The sequence below is a fragment of the Scardinius erythrophthalmus genome (assembly GCF_964197995.2).
Source record: "Scardinius erythrophthalmus genome assembly, chromosome: 2".
Lineage (NCBI taxonomy): Eukaryota > Metazoa > Chordata > Actinopteri > Cypriniformes > Leuciscidae > Scardinius > Scardinius erythrophthalmus.
Genome location: NC_138222.1, coordinates 13,864,660 through 13,884,190, shown reverse-complemented (window position 1 = coordinate 13,884,190; position 19,531 = coordinate 13,864,660). Strand labels below are relative to the sequence as shown.

Below are 19,531 nucleotides of genomic sequence, written 5' to 3'. Positions count from 1 at the left end.
AGAAAAAGAAAAAAGAGAACAACTGCAACACATCAATAAATAAATATGCAATGACCCTAAAATGCCCAAACAAAGTCGTCTTTCAGCAACAGTCTAAAACAGACCAAAGTTCAGTATCTATTTTCATTTACAAGCAGCTATTCTACCCGACTTCAGCACAGCATGGCAATCCCACTTCAGTTTACCTGCCACTACACCTCCAAAAGAACCAATCCGAGCGCCTAAACACAACTGCACAGCAAAACCTTCTAGGGTGCAAGCTCTTTTTTAAATTGTATGTAGCTTCTTATCATGAGATTAATAAATAGTTCTGCATAATAAAGTCTGTTTAAGCTTCTGAACAAACAAGAATTCAGTTGGCACTTTGTCATGGCATGAGAGCATGCTTTAATCCTCAGTGTAAACGTTACAAGAATAGCTCTTATGCGCACGATTTTGCATGTGCTCTATATTTGAATGTGTTTTCCTGCTACAAATGTGCATCATCAATATATGACATGTCTCTCTATTTGCCTTTTTTTACACATCTCCGTTTCTGCAGTAACATTAACTTGTTTATCATGAGCTATTCAGCTCAAACACTCTCTACAAGGTCTTTACATGTACACCCGAACATTTTAGAAATGTGAAGTGAAGAATATGTTTTGGGCCATATTTCACCCTAAAATAATACAAATAAATATGAGCTATTATTATTATTATTAATAATGCTAATGCTATTATTTTTAATTCAGAAAACAAATCAATTATGGTTACCTGACAAAATTTTACAATGTAAATGAAGTCTTAATGGTCCTAAAATACATTTCATGTTCTTCATATAAAATAATATATTGTTTTAATTTTGGGTTAAAACTCGGTGAGATTCACCGTACAGAAGTTATATCACCATATTTCTCTTTTCTCAGCTCTGTGATGATCAATGTTCCTGTATTCATTAAAGAACTGTACTACAATCCACTCCATCAAACTACACCATATTTCAACACCGCCAAAATCACTCTCACAATCTTGACAATCTCAGTAACAGCATCACATAAATAATGATAAGTGTTGCAATCTCCACGCAAACCGATTCCACATTTCTCAAGACCGCATTCTAACATTCTGACGGGGAATTTGATACGTACGTAAATTAATGAACCTTAAAGGTGTTCTTGCATTTACAGCCAGTGGCCTCTCATACAAACATTTCACAACATGACACAAGCATGGGTACTACACACAGTCAAAATTGTCATATTATGCTGATAAGCATAACTAAGAAAGATAACAAGCATTTGGAACAACACTACAATAAAAAAAATAAAATAAAAAAGACAAAAACACATTTAAATGATGCTGTAAAGTTAAAACAGAAGATTATAGAAAAGGATCTTGAGCCCAGTGCCCTATGTTAAAACCAACATAACAGACCTAATCTGAGCCATCACACGCACATTTACAATTATGAATAGACGTTCCAATTTTGTCCAATTAGTAAACATACATCAGTACAACCAAAACAAGATACAATTGCATTAAATAAATTAATAATAAAACACTTTTATAAATCCACAATATTTTTGTATGTACAACTTAAGAACAAAACATCAGTCAGAACAAAAGAAAAAAAAGAAAGAAAATTATATTTTGCTAAAGATAACAAAACCTATTTTTATTTTTATTTTTTTTGCATTGTGGCATTATTTTGACAAATAAGCACATCCTCCCCCATTGTCATTATTGTAATGGAAAAAATACATTAAAATAAAAACCTCTATTACAGTAGTGAGAAATAATTATATCAATACATATTGTGTGCTTATGCAAATTATATTTTCATTACATTTATTTTGAGGAGTACTTTTCTTGACAATTCACCCAAAAGGTTTTCAATTTTTTTTTTCTTTTTTGTTGTTAATTTTTTTTGTTTGGCTAGATTCAGTGATTTCTTTTATGCCAATATGAATCTTCAGCATTACAAAGCTTTTGCAGCATTATCAAGGCTGATATGTTTTAATACCGTGACATCCAATCTGACAATCAAATGACATGAATTATGTGTATATGGCTTCAGTGGTCTCTTAGTTCTTACAGTATTGTATCATTTGGCCGAACACATAATACTCTAGGGAACTGCATGTAGTGGTCATTAACAACATCAAAAATGTGTATAGAGTTGACGCGTGTGCACAGTACCGAATATATTCTCTGCATAGAGGAAAGGAAGTGGCATTAAACTACAGAAAGACGCTGCTTATTCCATTGAGCTCTGCATTATTTCCTGCTGGCAGAGGAAATTCATCTGAATACACCTCTATTGTTCAAAAAGGAAACATGGAAAAGGAAGAGCGATAGCAATATGGCTTTTCCAATGTTCTCCAGTTGAGGCGCTGTTTTGAAAATACACTTGGTAAAATTATTTCAAGCGCAAAGCACAGTGCTTAACAGATGCCCTTGATATAGACGAAGCCATCATTGAACAAAGGCTAACCTACAGGTGCTCATGCACACAATATGTGAAACCACTGTAAATGACGTGAGGACATCTGAAGCCCTTGGTTGCTGGTCTGGGGACGTTATTAAAGTCTTTGATTGGTTGGTAAAACTAGCATAAGCATATAGAGAGCTGATCTAGAATCAGATATCACAGAGAACTCAGTCCACGGATGACAGGACAGAGGATGAAAAAAAAAAAAAAACAACCACAGCATTACTGAACAAAACAAACAGAAAAACAAATCATTTCAAAGACTGATCATGGTGTGTCCGATGAGACTGATTTGAGCGTTTGGCCGTGTGTCCAGAGAGACACTAGACGGGGAACATCATCACGTCACATACCGCAAAATTCACAAGATGACATTTGTACACAATTGAGAAACATCAATACAACAACAACAACATAAAAAATCTAATAAATAGAATCATGTACAATCTGTTTTTGACAGTTTTTTTTGTGACTCGTCACATATATCTGGATCTTTCACTTTGGAAAATGACAAAAATTAACATTCTGTCATTTACTCGCCCTCAAATCTGTGTGACTTTTATTATTTATTGGAACGAAAAGGAGAACTGTTGCATACAATGCAAGGGGATTTGCGTGCATTCAAATGTGTTACAGTACATTAAGAGGCATCATGCCAGGTTTGAAGTCATTGATACTAAATGCTATTGGTTCTTGCACGAATACAATGAAAGTGAATGGGGGCAGGTCAAGGACCCAATTGGACAAAGAAGTATATACACTTTTTTGTCCATTTGGGGCCTTGACCTGTCCCCATTCACTTTCATTGTATGAACATTCTACTAAATATCTCGTTCTGAGTATATTTGGAAGAAATATACAGGCTTGGAATGTAATAAATTATTGTCCTTTTTGGGTGGCAACAGCAGAAATAAAGTTTACATTTCACTGATCTAAAACTTGACAGGACATTCTTTACAGTCCTCAGAAATCCACAGTAACTATTTCAAATTAAAAGGGCCATGAATGTCCATGGCCAGTTGCACTCTATCTTTTCAAAATGTTCCAGACTTTAACAAATATGTAGTTCTAGATTCGATTTTGCTAAGGTCTTAGAACTTGTTTTCTTAGATTCAATGAAATCACACAACAGAATAATAAATAGAGAGTTGCAGAAACAGCCTGTAACTGAACGATACGTCCTGCCCTCATGCGTGGGTGGAAATGCAGACGCATAAAAACACACATGGCATGTCCTCAATAACCGTTTTGGCTTTATAATATGAAAACAACAGTCTGCAGGGGCTAAGCAACAACACAGTGATCAAGCAAATTTAGAGTCGTGTTTGAACAGTCTTTCAGCAGATGGTGTCAATAAAAGGCGCAATCTGACCAACACAAAGAATATCACAATCATAATCATGATATTAATATTTGTAAATGCAGCATGATCTTAATATTCTGTGTTAGAACGATTGGCAAAGATGTGTGTTTTTCAAATCATTGTCATACTTATTAAAATATAGCCTACTTTTGTGAAACAAGAATAGTTAGAGTACAAATAGAAGAAAACACCTAAAAAATGATGTGCTGTTTGGATGCACAATGTGATCCATACAGACTTTTGGCCACATAGAGTGTTGCAATTTATGGATATTTATTTCCCATTTCATTAACATAATTATTTATTTATTTTTACCACATCCTTGACGTAAATATCTGTTTTAGTCGCAGCTGTTTCTTACCCTCTATCAGTATACAAATTATAAACAGAAAATATATGTGATATCATCCTAATGTTTCACATAAGGGTATACTGAGGCATCTGGATAAACAATTCACAGTAGAAGTAGTCAAATTTAAAGTTTTAACAAAAATATATGCCTTCTATTTCCTGATGCAAATACTGCAGAAATTGAGTTAAAATGTTACTAAACACACATGTTCTACCATGTTCTGTTTTGATGGACTCTGTTTTTAGGCCCGTTATACATCTAATATAGGATATACATGTCTAGTTTTGTCTCCCATATGTACTAGAACACTATTTTAATGATATATAAGACTGCTGTTGTTTGATAATAAACAATTGTTAAAATAGAACTGATAATTGAATGAACTACAATTCATAGAAGTATGATGCAGAAATATAAAAAGCAGTATTAATTCTCTACTAGGTAATTGCATACCCTGCAACAATGCATTTCATTTCTAAAGAAGGCAAATATTGGCTTTCTAAGTGGCAATCACACAAATTCAGAGATGAATTCTCTGTAACACTTTTAAATGTTGATATGAGCTTTTTTTAAAGGGAATGTACCAACCTCAAGTCTACCCACATTACTAACTTGGGAATAAATGTGTCTAAAGGAACAGTGGTCCAGTGGTTAAACCTGTTTCACAACTAGATTCACACCTTAGGCCAGTTGCACATTAAGACATCAACTGCAAACTCCCTATTACATTGGTCTGACCAACTTCTGACAATCCCACTAAATGCTATCAAGAGTCCAAATAAACTCTCTCACACACATACAATATTCAACACAAGTGTCAGTGAACACAGAATGATTGTTTTTCATTCCGACACACAACTTGACCCATTCACTTTACAATTGTAACCAGACTACAAGTCTTTTGGTCGCTGTCTTTTTGTCCATTTCTTTGTCTTCCGTTCTAGTTCTTCATGTGTTCCATGCCTCCGTGGCATGGGCGTGGCTGTAAAGCATCTTGGCAATCTGATTTGCTGCTTGGCTTCTGTTCATTGGGAGGTGAGGTGGGCGGGGTGGTGGGAGTGGTTTGGTGACTATGATGGGCAAGATGAAGTGCCGGGGATGAGGAGCAGAGGTCAAGAACTTTGACCTCATGCTTTTTTAGGGGGAGGGGCCAGTTTGATAATTTCATCTTCTGATGGTTGGCGAATGATATCTACAACACAGAAGAGAGACACAAAGAGAACTCTGTTACAGACAACATTACACAGAGTGCTGGGTAGTCACTGATTACATGTAATCTGGATTACATAATCAGATTCCAAAAATTAAGAACTTGTAATTAGATTATATTAGGCCTATATTTTAACTTTATCTTTTTTTTTATTGTTTACATGATTGCATGTTATTCTCACAATGGTAGTAACATTTAACAAATTATTCATAAATCATTGATTCTACTTTTGCCATGTTTCAAATTTCTATAAAATTCTACTGCTTATATATGTTCATGTTTGTTTAATTGCACACACAGATCAGTCACTAGTCATATGTCTATAGCCGCGTTTCCACCGCAGGAACTTTCCTCAGGAACTAGGGACTTTGGGGTGGTACTCGGTGTGTTTCGACCGCAGGGACCAGGGTCTAAATGAAGTTCCGGGTAGAAAGACCCTGCTCGTGAGGTAGTACTTTTTCAAAGTTCAGGAACTTTCGGGGGTGGACTTTGGGCACTGAACATGCTGATTGGTTAAGTTCGCACAGCATTTTGATTGGTTGACTCCACGCAGCATTTTATTTAAACCACCATTTTTTAAAAGTCTGTTGTATTGTGTACAGTAAGAGTTGTTTGCATTTCGAATCAACAATGGAGTTTAAAAAATACGACCGATGGACTGATGACGCGGTTTATAGGCTTTATTAAGCTTATATGCGGAGGACGGAATCCAGCGGAAACTGGAAAGTCACGCGCAGTCCTACGTTACCAGACTTCTTTGCCAAATCTTCACAGTACTTTAGACCGCGATGGAAACGCAGACAGCAACAGGTCTGGGGGACAAATTCTTCCGGGTAATTTCAGTGGAAATGCGGCTTATCACTGAAAACTGAGATCCACACCACATTTGATCACTGCATTTACGGAAATCATTTCAATTCTAAGAAGTGTTTTCTAAACATTGCATTTCTAATCGTCTCCTGACAAACACATTAATTATCATTTGAATAATTACTAAATGATTAATTTGACCATTCACTGTCTCTGGAAGGCTTTTGTCTTTCAAACACATTAAAATGAAAATTCACGTCATTTTTTAGTAAATGTTTTATTTTTGATAGTTTTTATTTTAAAATTATTTATAGATCAAAAAAAAAATGGCATATGTATGTTTTTTGTTGAGTATCATATTTGATACACCAGGCTTTTATGCCTCATATGGTATGATATAGTAAGAAAATGAAGAAAAAAAAAGAGCTCAATTTTATGCAGAGGCCCAAAAATCATCTTTGTTTGCACATGCAACCCAATTTCCTGAGAAGGGGAATGAGATGCTGCATCTGGTATTGATGCTATGGGGAGTGTCATCAGCCTGACCAGTGTCTGAGGTACGTGTAAACAAAAGCCAATAATCATTGAGAAACGGCAGTCCATGACATCGCAGAGCGCCCGTGAGTATAAAAGGGTGCACATCAACTCTTTTGTCTGAGGGAGATGTGTAGGCAGGCCTGAGGTTTGTCAACGAGACACAGCGTCTCTTTCCCCTTCTCAGGGAACCAGGTTGCATATGCAACCAAAGACATTCCCTTTCGAAATGGAACTTCGATGCTGCTCCTGGTATTGATGCTATGGGGAATCAATACCCACTACATCATACTATGGGAATGACTACCTTACTAGGCTGTGAAAATGCACAAACATAGTAGGCATAGCATAAAATACCCAGTCGAAGTCAGGACCGTATCAACCCCATGGTCACATCCCATGTAACTCATAAAAGTGGCGCTATTCCCTAAGCCAATATACTAGGAATGATCTATGCTCTACGGCAAGACAAGTCCCGGGCTGTTCCACCTTCATCCCTCCTTTGCGAGACAGGGCTCAGCATGTCAGGTATATCTCACCAGTATTTGACAACATAGGGAGCAGCCAATCACAAGGTAGCTTCTACTCCATTTTAAACCCTACCTAAAGACCCAAAAGTAACTGGGGCAGGCCAGCCCATACCCTGCCTTGAGTCAATAGCCGCGTTTCCACTGTCGGGCCAGTGCGAGCCAGGGCTTTAAAAACCCAACAGTAGTTAGGGAGGGAGGTAGGCAAAGTAGAGGGAATCTATACTGTCCAACACAACTCCGTTCAGCCTGCATCAAACCTCATGAACCTCCAGAGAGGGATATATCTCATGAAAGCTTGTAAACTTCTCTACGACTGCCTCATTGGCAGACCGAAGAGATCAGAGTGTAAGGTCAAAGCATTGAAGATCAATATTTTTCCTTTTTCCTTATTACAGATGCCCCTCTTGGAAACTATAACAACCATAGAATGACCAATGCACTGGCTGTGTGCTTTGTAGCATGGATGGATAGATCTGTGGCTTGTGCATATATATATATATTTTTGGACTGCCTCAGGAGATAGTACCACTCAATGGGCGGGGCTTGGAGTTGCTGCAACACCTGCGTCCTAACCTTAGGCAGGACACAATCCTCTGGCAGCACTGCTGTGTGGAAATTGGGCGGATTTCTTAAGATTTTTGTGAATCCGGCCCAGACTTTCATTCCACGTGAAAAAAGCCAAGCCAGACGGAAGCTCCCTTACCACGGCTCATCCTCAAGAGCTGAATGCGTTTGCTCCATTGGCAAGGCAGGAACCTTCAAAGAGGACGCAGAACCAAGGGAAGGGATAGCTAACAAGCTGCTCTTCAACTGGGGCATCCTCACATATCGTTGCTCACACAGTCTCAACACATGAGGATAATTTGAATACATGGGAGAGACTATATGATCTAAATATAAATTCCTCCATTATCTTGACACCTCAGTGTGGAGACATAGAAGGAATAAAAGCCCACAAACTTATAGGTGGGACAATGGAGGAGGCGGATTATTAATAACACCCGCCTCAACTCTCTCTGCATCTAATTCCTCAGAATTAGACACATCACATTAATCAGTCAGATCGTAGGCAGCCACAGAGGGGCTTCCTGAAATGACATGAAAACAACATAGCAGGAGAAGCCCAAAAGAGTAAAACTTCAGTCAGGCTCCTCCCTGTGCTCCACCTACACAGCAAACACATCACAATGAATGCGTTCAGCTCCCTTGAGAGCAGAGCACACTACTTGCAAGCGCTAGATTCTTAATATAGAAGAATCAAGCAATAACAGATCCTCTTACTGCAAATGCAACATAATGATTGCATCCAGCTCGCTATGGAGTCAAACACTCCAATCGACTTTTATCTTGCACATACAAACAAGCAGCTGAACAAGCGGCTCCTGAAGACAAAAAAGCTGATGATGTGTAAAGGCCCTTTCAAACTGAGCGTGACGCGATCAAGCTAAGCGAATCGCCAACGAACGGAGCTCTCACACTGAACACGAAATGATTGATTTGTTTGCAAGATAGGTGGTGCTGACCGAGAATAAAATTTTTGTTAGCATCTCTAAGGTTTTCCCATTTGGCTTTAACCTCGTCCGCTGCACAACATACAACAGTTAATTCAATTTCAAATTCGGTTTAATTGTCTGTGAGGCTAGTGCATATGCTGTTTTTCAGTTCATTTATTAGACGCGCTCCAATTCACGGAGACCATGAAAGCACGTCCTGTTCATTTTCTTTTCTTTTACAAAGGCACAATGTTGTCTTGTTGTTGGGAGTTTACACAAATAAAAGTAGTAGCGACTTTAGTAGGCAATTATTCTTTTCTGTATGACGAGAGATGATGGAGTATTTTAAGTTGTTTCCACAGTTGATAGGAAAATGCGAGTGATGGCACCGGCACCTCCACCATGTCATGCAGTGCGCGCTCCACACTCTGCACAAACACTTGGATATGCGCCTAATAAGAGCGAACATTTATCTAGATTAACGTTAGAGTGAGCGGCCATGCCAGACGGATAAGTCCTCTTCATGTTTAACAAATCAAATTATGTTGTATTTTCTTACGCCAGTTTGAAAAGGGCGGCTGAAATACAACACTTAGCCTATACAGATAAACGGCCAATGCTGGTGTTTTTCTTTAAATAAATTTGTTTAGGCTTTAAAATAAATATTGTTTGTGGGCTAATTAATGCCATAATAATTTATGTTTATTTTATAGGCTACTTATATTTTTAATGTTTGCTTCGCATTGAATACCATTCAAAGGATTTGTTGTGCACCGCAATGCCATCCTCCCATAGAAAGCCACTTTAAGAGTTTTCTTTATAATAAAGGGTTTCTATGAAAGGAAAACGCTTAACGTGTAATTAAATGCATTGAGTTCATATTCTGGGCTCATCTGCTTTTCTGTAAGATAGTATGCTTATTAATAAGGTGTGTACAGAATTTGATCTTTTAACATGAATGTCCATTGGGGGCTGCTATTGCTTCAGCTTTTTGAACGTAGAAGTATGATAAAGACATGATAGGCTATATACATTTTATGTGGATAAAGGCATATTTTGTACATTACCACACATGTCTTTATAAGGCCTAGAACATTTGTCGTTTTAACGACATAATATCTCGTTATTACGATAAAAGATGTCATTAAAACGACATAACATCTCGTTATTACGAGAAAAATATTTAGTTTTAACGATATAATTGAGTGGAAAAATAATATGTGGCTCTGACGACACCCAAGACGACGAAATAGTTAGTGAGGTAACAGCTGGAGCAGATCATGACCATGCAGTCACTCCTCTCTTCCAGCTATGTTTATGCATTTCTGAAAACAAATTATGAAGCAACTTTCCCGTTATATTTTATTAAATCTATTATTGAAGCCTTTATTACATTTATGTCCTTTCACTTTCAAGTCATAATATAATTTTAGTTAATTCTGACACAAATTACTTTTCCAGGAAGATATCACCATACTTTATTTCTCCAAATAATGCTGGCACAACTGAGCAATAAAATTAAGATAAACAAAGTCTTAAAATGACCTAAAATGACTATTATAAAAAAATATTTGTTTTGTTTTGAGTGCGTAGCGGAGTGATTGAATGAAGCTCGACAAGTCGAAAAACATCCGCTGATGTAATTGCTGGTAGATTCTTCAGGGAAGTTGTGAAGAGTAACATTAGCGCCTTACTCCATTTCACTGGAAGTCGCTTTAAAAAAGGCCTATTGGTACCGGTTTGACTTCTTTGCTCGCTGTTTTGCTATTATTCTCGTGCACTGACTAGTTCACTAAGCTGAACAGTCAATCAGAGTTCTCTCTCTCACCGACGGCCCGAAGCCGATTCAACATGTCGAATCGGCGGAAAAAAAGCAGACGAGGACCAATTTCAGCCGATGCTGTGGAACACACTGAGAAAACTTAGTCGGCTGACACACAAAAACTGCCCGACGGCCAACCGTCGGCTTGGTGTGCCGGGCTTTACAAGCCGTGCACACACAGACTCTCCCGGTGCTCGCTATGTTGTTTTCTAGGTCATGCAAGCATTTGAACAACGTCGTTGTATCGATCGGTTCATCATATAAAGTCATTGTGTCTCTTCAAAAGACTTGGATTTGGATTAGATCGCACTCGATTGATTATTGTTACGATGCCTTGGATCTTTTAAGCTTTAGAGGCATGGACATTAAATGGAGGGACAGAAATCTGAGGTATAAAAATATCTTAATTTGTGTTTGGGAGTTTAATGAAAATCGTATAGGTTTGAAGCGACACGAGGGTGAGTACATGGTGACAGAATTGACATTTTTGGGTGAATTATACCTTACAAATTCAGTAATCTATCTCTATTTACATCAATGATACATATCGTCACATTTTTATATTGCAATATGTCAATATAACGATGTATCATTACACCCCTATTTGGTACTACACAGAAACCATCATCGACTGTGATCAAAAGTGGTTTTTGATTAAATAATGGGCAGACATGCATTATTTAGTGTTTTATAAACTGAACGCCACACCTGCTTACCAGTTCTCATGCAAAAATGTCTTATTCTTTATTGTTATAAAAATACCCCAAGCCACATGAAAAACACATATCATCGTAATCATATATTGGCTTCATGTTTCCACTGTAGAAACGTTTCTTTCAGATATGTATGTGCGGTACCCCGTGTGGAATGAGGAAATTAACACAATGTCATCATTCGGAGGGTCATAGGGATCTATTGTTTAGATTCAAGAGTGTCATTGCGTCATACATTCTTGCCATTTAATTGTGCTCAGTGTGAAAGGGCCTTAACTCAGGCATCCTTTTATTCTCACGGGTGCTCTGTGTGGGACGCCGTGGACTGCCGTCTGCCAATGATTATTGGCTTTTGTTTACATGTACCTCAGACACTGGTTACGCTGATGGTGTTACCCATAGTGTCAATACCAGACAAAGCATCGAAGTTCCACTTCGAAAGGGAAATGCAATTTGGTGCAGATGCTGATATTTGTATGGTCAAAAAATAAGAAAATTCTGATAGCTTGTAATGTAAAACAATGGAGAGGCGGTATTAACATTAAGTGACATGGTATCTGACGCACAGAAGCCAATGGCACATGTCACTATGCGTATTGGCACATCCGGTGGCACATCCGGTCTTCATTGGCATGTGCCATTGGATAGTGGCATGTGTCACTGACATTATTGGCATGTGCCAGTGGTGGATAGTGGCATGTGTCACTGCACTGACATCGCAACACACTGACACTGACATGTCACCTGACTGACACCGAGTCGCGGAACATGTCACCGTGTTGCGACACCTCCAGTAGTGACTAAAAGATTAATTAAACACCTATAGCCTACTGACGTAATTGTGGCACAAAATCCTAAATAATTAGTCTAATTTTGTGATTTTTAAAATATCAATTAAACGAATTAAAGTGCATTAAGATTTTTTCAAACGTGTTATTTGTGTCACGTCTTTATTTGATTGGTATGTGCCACTGAATGTTTTGTAATACCAGAGCTACTTTATGATGTTTATCTCGCAAAGTCACAAACTGCCCATTCTAGGAAAGACACGAAAAAAAATCTATCATGGGTTACTACGAATACAGTCGCGTCCGTTACTGTAAACCTTTGTTTTTGCGTGATGCTGCACAGACGCACGCCAGTAGGTGTCAGTATAAGTGAGTGTAACACTGGCCAGCGCATCTGTGGCTTTAGGCTAATATTTCAAAAATAATTGTATCGAATTATGTATGTAGGCTACACATTAACTTAGCGATATTATAAATCATATTTTTTGACAGCATAAAGCAAATTGTTATGCAAGTGGCATATGACGCAATCCATTGGCACATCTCACGTTTTAGTGACACATGCCAATATCCACTGGTGGTAGCCTACATGCCAGTTGGCCTGTGTCACTAAAACTGACTTAATGAAAAAAATCTTAATGCACTTTAATTCGTTTAATTGATATTTTAAAAATCACAAAATTAGACTAATTATTTAGGATTTTGTGCCACAATTACGTCAGTAGGCTATAGGTGTTTAATTAATCTTTTAGTCACTACTGGAGGTGTCGCAACACGGTGACATGTTCCGCGACTCGGTGTCAGTCAGGTGACATGTCAGTGTCAGTGTGTTGCGATGTCAGTGCAGTGACACATGCCACTATCCACCACTGGCACATGCCAATAATGTCAGTGACACATGCCACTATCCAATGGCACATGCCAATGAAGACCGGATGTGCCACCGGATGTGCCAATACGCATAGTGACATGTGCCATTGGCTTCTGTGCGTCAGATACCATGTCACTTAATGTTAAAACTGCTACTGAAACAATGAGATCTTTATAACAGTATAGCTGACTACTTTCATAAAATGGATAAAAATATCAGTTGTCACTCTACATCTCTGTCTTAGTGGGATGATATTAAAATGCTTGGTTTTATGATCAATGCTCTAGTATAGTTTTAAAACATAATGCAATACAATGATGATTAAGATATGACCAAATAAATGATACTCAAAAGTATGGATATTCTAGTAAACCTAAGTTACTTTAGTCAGTGTTCATCTTGAAATATTGCTAATATAAAAGTTACTCTTGTGTTTGTTATAAAAATCTGTAAAGACTTCACAGTAAAAAGACGTCACAACCTGAAGATGTACAGTTATAATTATACTAAGCCTTTTACTAGCTAAAAAAATAAAACTATAAACTATCCATCAGACCACAGAAGGCATGTAGTAGATTGTGTGCAAACAGGTTTTTCAGCAAAGTTGATCATGTTGATAATGTAGAAGCATTGGAAATTTGTGTATTAAAGATAATACAGTAGGCTTTATATGGTTAATGTAATCTCAGGTTCCTTTTGAGTAAATTACTGCCTACGTAGACAGCAAGACTGACAGTAAGACTCACTCCTTCAGAAGTAAATAGGATGAAACAGTGGAGCAATGTCAGAAATGATTGTAATGATTTGGTGGTGGTGAGACAGCATTCAGCAGACAGAGTGAAAATCCAAACGTAGTTTTTTTAACAAATGCAATCCAAGGTCATAGTCCATACCAGGCAGAGGGTCAAGCACATGTAAACAGTCCAAACACAAATACAATCCACTGAGGCAGATGGGAACAAGAAATCCAAATCCAATGAAAATATAAAGAAACCAGGAACTGCTCAAAATCCTGAACTGAACTGAACTGAACTGAACTTAGGCAAAAGGCATTTAAATAGACAGGGTGATGATCAAATGAAACAAAGCACAGCTGAAACAGATAAACTAATAATGAGCAGAGGATTCTGGGAAATGAAGTCCAGGAATAACAGAGTCTATGGAAATGGTAAGGGACTAGGCTGCCATCAGTTGACACATGATGGCACCTGCAGCTGACAGATGTAACAGCTATGATCTGTTGATTGTGTTTATTTTTATGAAGTAAAAGACACAGAGACTTTTAAAGGGAACTGATCTTTACCCTTATATTTCTTTGCAGAGGGGATGCGTGTGAGTTTGGTGTCAATCTCGTCGTCTTCAGAGATCTTTAGCACGGTTGTGCGGTACTCAATGACCCGGGTCAAGAGGTCAGGTCGCCGTGAGATCTCAAAGATGTGCTCTATGTAGGATAGGTCATCTATGCAAGACAGACAAATCACAGAGATGTCATATAAAACAGAACAAAAGCATAAAAACATATCTGTACTATAAATTAAACTGTTATTTAATGGAATGGAAATGCTTGTCATAAATCACTCAGACTCATGCTGTTTCTAATGCATTCAACTTCCTTTGTTGTTTTTTTGAACATAGAATGCTTGAGCATATTTAAACATGGTGCCTCAAAATGTGTCACACCCTTGTGAAAAAGAAGTGCACTAAATTATATTGAATGTGCACTGGCAGTGTACTTCAAATCTTAAAATTATTTTTTATTTTTATTAAAGCTGTACTTGTAGATAATATAAAATTAATTAAATAAAGGCCAATAAAGTAAACTTAAAGAAAGTAAACTTTCATGACTATGTTTCTTAACACACTTATATGGAATGATTCTCTAGACAATATTCAAAAGAAATTGTAAATTATATTTGCAATTGCATTTTCAATTTGTATACACAAATGCGTGATTTGCAATTGCGTTCTGGATTTTCTTTTCCGTGTATGTAACGTCTACCAAATTTCAAATAAAAACGCCCATTTGCAAAAATTTAAAAAAAAGTCCATTTGCAATTTAATTTGCAATGTCTTACCAGTTATGACCCTGTCATTTTGGAATAGAAATAGAAAATCACCTATTTACTATTTCACTTCCTCCGCGTCCTGCCCCGACCCTCGCAAAATTCAAATGGAATCGCAATCCCCATTTGCACTTGCATTTCCGATGTCCACAGTCAAATGTCAATAGCCGATTTTCCACTGTCGGGCTAGTGCGAGCCCAGGCTAACTTGCTAGGAGAGGACAAAAGGAGATGAGTCTGTCTGCGGATTGCAAGAGAGGGGCGTAACTTGAAGGGGGCGTAACTTGAAGTTGTCCAAATCACACTGAACCACACAAGATGTCAGAACGAGATGTTGTTGGCAAGATAGAGACCTGAATAGAGAGGACATTTTGCACAAGATCTTCATCCTTGTGGTGCCACAAGATGGTGATCCTGCAATTCGTACCCTTGCACTCACATGCACATGTTTCTGGAGGATAGTGAGAGAGGAATCCTTTCTGAAGGCAGCACACTTCTGCTGGCTTGACAGTAAGTTTTGTCTCTTTCCTTCTGCCCTCCTCACATATTTTTAGAGGTAAAGCACCTCTGAGCTATAGGTGAAAGTCACTCACTCACAGGATCATGGTACACTCAACTTTTTACATTGCAGCAAGGGCAGAGCAAAGCGTTTGGAACTTGGAGCTTGTCAATCTGTGTCCTGCAGATGCCAGCAACACAACATATTAGATGGCCCCTGGAGTGGTCACTTGCCATTATTAAAATGTAAATGCATGTTGTACATAGATGTTGCCTAATTTATTCTTTTCTAAACCACCATATGAGTTTCCTATGTGATTTCCTCCCTATCTGATCTCCCGTTGCATTCAATGCAATTATATGTACAAAGACTGTAAAAGGATACTGGGGATGTGGACAAAGAGGAGAACTTCAAGGGTTCTACTCTGAAAATGATTTTGCAGGATACTGCAGCATGGACTGTTTTATGCGGCTGGAGGCACCATCTGATTTTCTATATAAAATATTAGTCCCAGAACTATGGAAGCTTGTTTCCGCCACTGAAAAATAAATAAATAATAATAATTGCGAATTTTTATCTCACAATTCTGACTTTTTTTCTCACAATTGTGATATATCAAGTCAGAATTGTGACTTTTTTTTCTCAGAATGGCGAGATATGAAGTCAGAATTGTGAGAAATAAAGTCGCAATTCTGAGAAATAAAGACGCAATTGCGAGATATAAAGTCGCAATTCTGAGAAATATAGTCGCAATTGGGAGATATAAAGTCGCAATTCTGAGAAATAAAGGCGCAATTGCGAGATATAAAGTCGCAATTCTGAGAAATAAAGTCGCAATTGGGAGATATAAAGTCAGAATTGCATGATATAAAGAAAAAAAGTCAGAATTCTGACTTCATTAACACGCAATTCTGACTTTATATCTCGCAATTCTGACTTTATAACACGCAATTGCGACTTTATTTCACGCAATTCTGACTTTATATCTCGCAATTCTGACTTTATAACACGCAATTGCGACTTTATTTCACGCAATTCTGACTTTATATCTCGCAATTCTGAGAAATAAAGTCAGAATTGCGAGATGTAAAATCGCAATTGTGAGATAAAAAGTCGCAATTATCTTTTCAAATGTTTTATTCTGTGGCAGAAACAAGCTTCCATACAGAACACATAGATTGGGTTTGCATAAACCCTCAATGTGTTGCCCTTCAAATAAAATATTTTGTGATGAGTGTGCTTGTTAATTTGTCTCAGTGTCATAAGATGTGTTTGAAAGCGGTGCATTTAGCTGTTCATTTGTGCTGTCAAAAATTTATTGTCAGCACATCAGGCATACAATACAACATGAAAAGATGTAAAAAAAAAAAAAAAAATGTTTTAGACAAAGCCCAATTCCAAAAGGATATATTAGTGCTTGCTCCACAGTCTAGTTGAGGTGGGACAAATAATTGCAATATGGTTTCTTGCAATACATTATCAATACCTTGGCACAAATGCAGATTGCAGCTTACTTTACTGTATACAGACAAAACAAGCATTTTGAAGATGTCATCTCAGAGGTTTCTGTTCTTGAACAGCTAAGAGTCAGTTTAATTAACTCTAATATGTTCAGTTTATGTTAAACTCGTGCAAGAGTGATTCAAAAGCATACGGAACTGTTCTCTAATCGTTATCGCGGTAATTTGATGTCATACACCGAAGCTATCGCGGTACTTTTGAGCGATTCAAAAGCATAAGGGAACTGTTCTCTAATCCCTCTTGTGGTAATTTGGAAGTGGGCATAACTTGAAGGAGCGTGACTTGAAGTGGGCGTAACTTGAAGGGGCGTAACTTGAAGTCTTGCAGGGTACAGACAGATTCTATTGGAAAAAAGCCTCGGACCTCAAGCACTGAGCCTGAGTGAAAACAGCTGACTGAAAACTAGCTAGATCACAAAATGAGCATGACAGAAGCAAATGTTTGGCCTTTTCTTAAATAGGCCTACTTAAAGGAACACTATGCAGTTTCCATTTTTCTCAAACAGCGACCCCTAGAGTCGCTGTGGAGTACTTGTATTTAACGTTACTGTCGTAAATACCACTCACGCAGAGCCGTGTCTGCACTCTTCTGACCGCGCTTTCTTCGTTTTCCTTGTCGACTCTGCCTAGTGTCTTCCATAGAGGCTGCTTCATATGTTGTTGATGTATGTGACGTCGTGTCGTAAAGCAAGTCGTGATTCTCACGAGATTTGGCGGGCCAACACCTCTCAAACTTGCATTGCTGGTTTTGCCAGCAGCGTACATTTTATTTGTGTCAGGAGTGCACATCAATCATGCTGAATCAAACTGGTATTTAGTATTTCACATAAAAAGAGAACACATACCTATTCAGTTGCACCTGCTTCCATTTATTTGTAATCACAGGAATGCATAGAACTCCATTAAGGCTTTTAAATCAAAAGGCTTACACATTTAGAAAAATATAGATAAATTATTTTTGAGCATTTCTATTATTTGTTCATGAAAAATTAAATAATTCATGAAATTATGTGATGATTGTGATCTGAGGAGGGTTGGGCAATCTCTCCCGTCCTTATCCTTTCAGCCAGAGCAACAGAGGGAGCTCATGAGAAGAAAACAGGATTTATTAGTTATATGAGTTAACCGGAGTGAGTGACAGATATGCAGATGCATTAGTCCGGTATCAACAAAGAGAAAGATAAAACATTAAACCGAATAAATACACGATTATGATCATATACGAGTTGTCTACGTTCTTTAAGCAGTATCTGGAATTTTCCATAAACGTATGTAATTATTATCACAATGATTAGCATAAGCATTCTTTAACGTTGCATGTAAGTCCGTGTCTGAATGTAGGCTACTTAAAATGTTTTAAATGTCGAAGTTAGCTGGTAGCCTGATATTATAACATTGGAAATGAGCAGCGGTGTTGACCATCTCCTGTCTCAGGTAAACTCCACCTCTCTTCATGGCCAATCCTCAAGCCACAGTTGGCCTGCTTTGGACCAAGCAAGGTATTCAGCGGGCCAAAAAAAAAACCTGGCCGAGAAAGCCCAGATGAGGCCGATCAAGCCCCGGAAGTGACAGTGACTTGCTCTGGCATGCACTAGCACGATTCGCTTTTGGCCCAACAGTGGAAATGTGGCTATTCAGTCTTGAGGGTGGGGTTTATTGATATAGTCGGAAAGTATGCCACGCCCTGAAGTGGTGGAAAACAAAGCACTGTTTTCATCGTTATTCATTCCTATAAGGAAAACGAGGAAAAATGTACAATGTGTCTATTTTTGTAACAACAACAAAAAACAATTGTCGTAAAACTGCTGTGTAGTTTTTTGCACTTTAAACAAAGCCAAAAACCTACCAAACCAAACAGAAATGAAACCAAAAGAAGACTGCTCTGGTTGCAAGCTACTTGCCAAGAAGAAATGAAGATACATCTGTGGAATCCCACAACTAAGCAGCATGTATGTCAAAAATGTTTCAAATGTCAAAATAAAGATACAAATATAGTTTGTATAAAAATAAAATGCTGAAATGAAGCAGAATTCAGAGCATCCTCCTACGAACATGAACTGTGGTTTTCTTTTTGCTTCTTTTTTTCTGGTTGCCAGGTAAACATAAAATCAAATTGAATTTAAGTAATTTGGCATGTTTTTATTGCAAAAATAGCCAAATTCCCCGTTTTCCACCACTTGTGGGCATGGCATACTTTTCGACTATATCAATAAACCTCACCTTTAAGACTGACTGACATTTGACTCTGGGCATCGGAAATGCAAGTGCAGAGGGGATTGCGATTCCATTTGAATTTTGTGAGGATCGGGGCAGGACGCGGAGGAAGTGAAATAGCAAATGGCTGATTTTCTATTGCTATTCCAAAATAGCAGGGTCAAAACTTGTAAGACATTGGAAATGCAATTGCAAATGGACTTTGCATTTCCATTTGAAATTTGGCAAACATGTTACATACACGGGAAAAGAAAATCCAAACACATTTGCAAATCAC

The 19,531-nt window shown here is 37.8% G+C and overlaps 1 protein-coding gene across 1 annotated transcript in view; it reads right to left on the bottom strand.

The window, feature by feature from the left end:
* Window positions 1–3,171: 3,171 nt before the first annotated feature.
* Window positions 3,172–19,531, bottom strand: part of pea15 (proliferation and apoptosis adaptor protein 15) — a 57,977-nt gene continuing 41,617 nt past the window's right edge. Inside the window, exons 3-4 of the mRNA XM_081359538.1 lie at window positions 14,263–14,418; window positions 3,172–5,380 (exon numbers count right to left, since the gene is read on the bottom strand). Of these exons, the coding sequence (XP_081215664.1) occupies window positions 5,316–5,380; window positions 14,263–14,418 (221 nt within the window). The 3' untranslated portion in view covers window positions 3,172–5,315. The remainder of the gene's footprint in view (window positions 5,381–14,262; window positions 14,419–19,531) is intronic.